Genomic DNA, 3263 nt, shown 5'->3' on the forward strand with positions numbered 1-3263 from the left:
TGGCGAGGGCACTGCCATTCAGCAGAGCATGCGTTATGTTTCCGCACAGAAAATTTGCAACTCGATATCTGCCGCTGCTCTCCGGGCCACCATTGTCTGGTAGTAGCGTTCACAAATCATATTTGGGCAGCGGGTTAAGAGCATCAATTGCCAGGGCCTGGGTGAAAGAGCGAAAGAGCCTAAAGCCAGCGAAAATCGAATTTTCTGCTGTGTTGCAACAGTCCCCCCCCCCCCATCGGGCCAGGAATTTGGATGCCGAAACGGATGCGCGCCACTCGCTTTTGGCTGATTTGCGAAAATTTGTTAGAGAATTTTTTTGTTTTTAAAGAGCATCTATCTTTCCGGGCAGTGCCATGGAGTGCAGAGCAGAGAGGGCAGGCTCAGGGCTCAGGCTCAGGGCTCACGACTCGCAATTTAATCAAAGTTCCATTAATAATGAAATGCCGCTCAGTGGCAACAAACGAAATGAGAGAGCTGAAATTGTGAAAGTTACAGACGTTTTCCATGTAACCTCCCTCCTCCAGTACCAGCATTTGCCAGCTTCCGGGTAGCAGAGCCGGAGCCAGAGCCAGAGCCAGAAGCCGGCGTTGCTTAAGCCTATTTAAGCCGAACACAGGAGGTGGCTGCCAGGCTGGTTGGGGCGGGGGGAGGGGCTTAAGGTAACACGACGACAATCAAAGACACAACACGAAAACGGCCAAAGTCAGGCCCAAAAACGAAAAACGAAAAACGAAAAACGACATGAAAGAGACACTCGGTTGTGGATTCTAGCGGAAAAGTAAGTCGGCAAAAGGAGAGGAGAAAGTGCCCCCCCTGCAGTATTTAGTGTGAATCAACACTCATTGACAACATTTTTCGGTAGAACTAAAGACCTCTTTGGGCCAAGAAATCGATCAAATGAAGGCCTTAAAAGAGAGTGCTTCCTTTCCAATCGACAATGTTCTCCAGCTGGAATTTTTGCTCAGAATAGTGCTCCAAGAAATGGTTGTCAAAACTCATAGTTGTCGAAGATATGTATTCTCGCCATTCGTTCGAGTACTTCCGAGCAATTCACAGTCAATATTTGTTTCATTCCCAGTAAATATTTTTTGTTCCGACGTGAGCGTACTTTTTTCGTCTAGATTGTGATTTCAAAGATTTACGGGTGAATTTTTACGAGAATATATTGAGAAGCGGAATAGAACAACTAAATTTTTCAAATCTAACAAGCCAAGGCTTTTGTGTAATCGTGGTACCATTTTTTGGCCCCAGCAAATATAAGATCCCCAGTCTGACAATCATGAATTGGAAGAAGATTCCCGTGGATGACACAGTGGAGAGCTTTGACAGTATAACCACAATCCAGGTGAGCTCTTGCCTACTCAACCTCGTCCTGGTGACACAAGTACTGGAACTTCTCGTGCTCCCGCAGTTTTTTGGCGAAAATAAAAAATCAGCTAAGATTCTAGTAGAGCCCAAGCCTCGTTCCAAGGTGTCCGATAAATCCGATAATTTGGAGACAGCCAAGGAGCTGCCTCGTTCCGAGATGTCCGATAAATTGGAGACAGCCAAGGAGCTGCCTCGCTCCGAGATGACCGAAAATTTGGAGACAGCCAAGGAGCTGCCTCGCTCCGAGATGTCCGATAATTTGGAGACAGCCAAGGAGTCGCTACATGACGCTGTCGACTTGCAGAAACCAATTAAAAAGTAAACTAAAGTGAGTATTGATCGTGTCTCAGAGTGTTAATATGGTTTAAAGCCAAGTTCTGTTTCCATCCCTTAGATATACAAAGCAAAACGATGACGGATGGCGAGTTCGAGTTCGAGTTAAATATATTCCTAATTGAGTAGAATATTTTTTGGTCAGTCTGTTTTAAATTGTATTGTCTAGCAACCTGATACTGTTTCGAAATGCATGCGGGTAATCCTTGAATACAGACACAAAATATTGCATGAATAAAGTCTGTATCCCCCCCAAGTACGCAACAGTGGTAAGGACACGGGGAGGCAACACTGAGTGGGGGATGGGATGGTATGGTTGGGTTCACAGGTTGGTCAGCCATAAATTTGCTTAATTTATTTGTGCGTGCTCTCGCCGCCTTTAAAATCGTTTCGGGGGGCAGAGGCAGCAGTCTTAAGAGGTGGCCGCCTCCCACCCAAGACAATGAAGTGGATGCCACAAAGCCACAAAACCAATTTGATGACGATAATGATGATGGGGTTGATGGGGTTGACGGGGTTGACGGGGTGGCCTGGGGTCGTGCTCTAATGGCTCTATGGATCTTCCGCTGGAAAGTGGAACGTGTTTGGCTTTCAGTTTCAGTTCTACTCGCTGCCATTTTCATTTCATTTTCATTTGAATCCTTAGTCTTGGCCCATGTTTTCCCACCATATTTTCTGCTGCTGTGTCAAGAACATGCCACACATTTTTCATCGTTCAATTTGATTGTATTTCTGTTTTTGTTTCTGTTTCTGTTTCTGTGTTGCATGCATTCTAATTGTACTTTCATTCAATTTTCACCGCCCAGAGCGACAGGACAGAAATCTCAGAGCAAAAAGGATTATTTCAGTGATTGGAAAAATGTCTTTGCTTGCCAATAAATTCTGTGTTTGATTTCTTTGAACACTCATAACCACTGGCACTGCGACCTTTTGTTGTCTCCTCCGTGCCTTGGCCAAGGAATATTCATTTTGATATTTGCCTTTAGATGGCAGAAACCAAGTCAAAAGAAAATTCCTACAAATTGATTTAATTAAAATTATGATATTTTTGCTGCCACAGGCTGGACACATGTGCCTTGTATTTATTATCAGATTTATTTCGAATTATTGGACAAACTTTTTGCCATGGAAAAACACCAAAATCAAATAAATAACAATTCCCGGATCTGCATTGTACTCTAGAACTATTTTCTGATTAAGACCGGCTCGAAAGCGATTAAAGAGTGGCTTAAATATACAATATTTTTGCAGCAACCGAAAGCCTGTGGAAAACCTTCTATTTTTGCAGCTTAGACGGCTTGAAAGTGGAGCAATTGAGGCCTTAACCTTAGCCAGGATATCATACGATTACGACTTGATTGATCCTTTAAATGTCCCTGATTCTGTTGGGGTTTCTAGTGATTGGAGGAACGATACAGATACGAGTAGTTTTCCCCGGATATTATTCGATTTCGCATATTACTCTTATGAATTTATTTTGGTTCTTCTTCCGATCGATCTGTTATCATTCATTTCCATAATAGAAACATTTTGAGGAAATTTACAAGAAACAAACTCCACTT

The 3263-nt window shown here is 43.4% G+C and overlaps 1 protein-coding gene across 1 annotated transcript; it reads left to right on the forward strand.

Moving 5' to 3' along the window:
- The first annotated feature begins 1104 nt into the window (after positions 1–1104).
- LOC6598562 lies at positions 1105–1950 on the forward strand. Its single transcript, XM_026990560.1, has 3 exons — positions 1105–1345; positions 1412–1696; positions 1763–1950. Exons 1-2 carry the CDS (start codon positions 1280–1282, stop codon positions 1688–1690), a joined length of 345 nt encoding a protein of 114 aa, XP_026846361.1. The 5' UTR covers positions 1105–1279; the 3' UTR covers positions 1691–1696; positions 1763–1950.
- Positions 1951–3263: the final 1313 nt, after the last annotated feature.

The sequence above is a fragment of the Drosophila persimilis genome, unplaced genomic scaffold (assembly GCF_003286085.1).
Source record: "Drosophila persimilis strain 14011-0111.01,24,50 unplaced genomic scaffold, DperRS2 tig00000579-arrow-pilon, whole genome shotgun sequence".
Taxonomy (NCBI): Eukaryota; Metazoa; Arthropoda; class Insecta; order Diptera; family Drosophilidae; genus Drosophila; species Drosophila persimilis.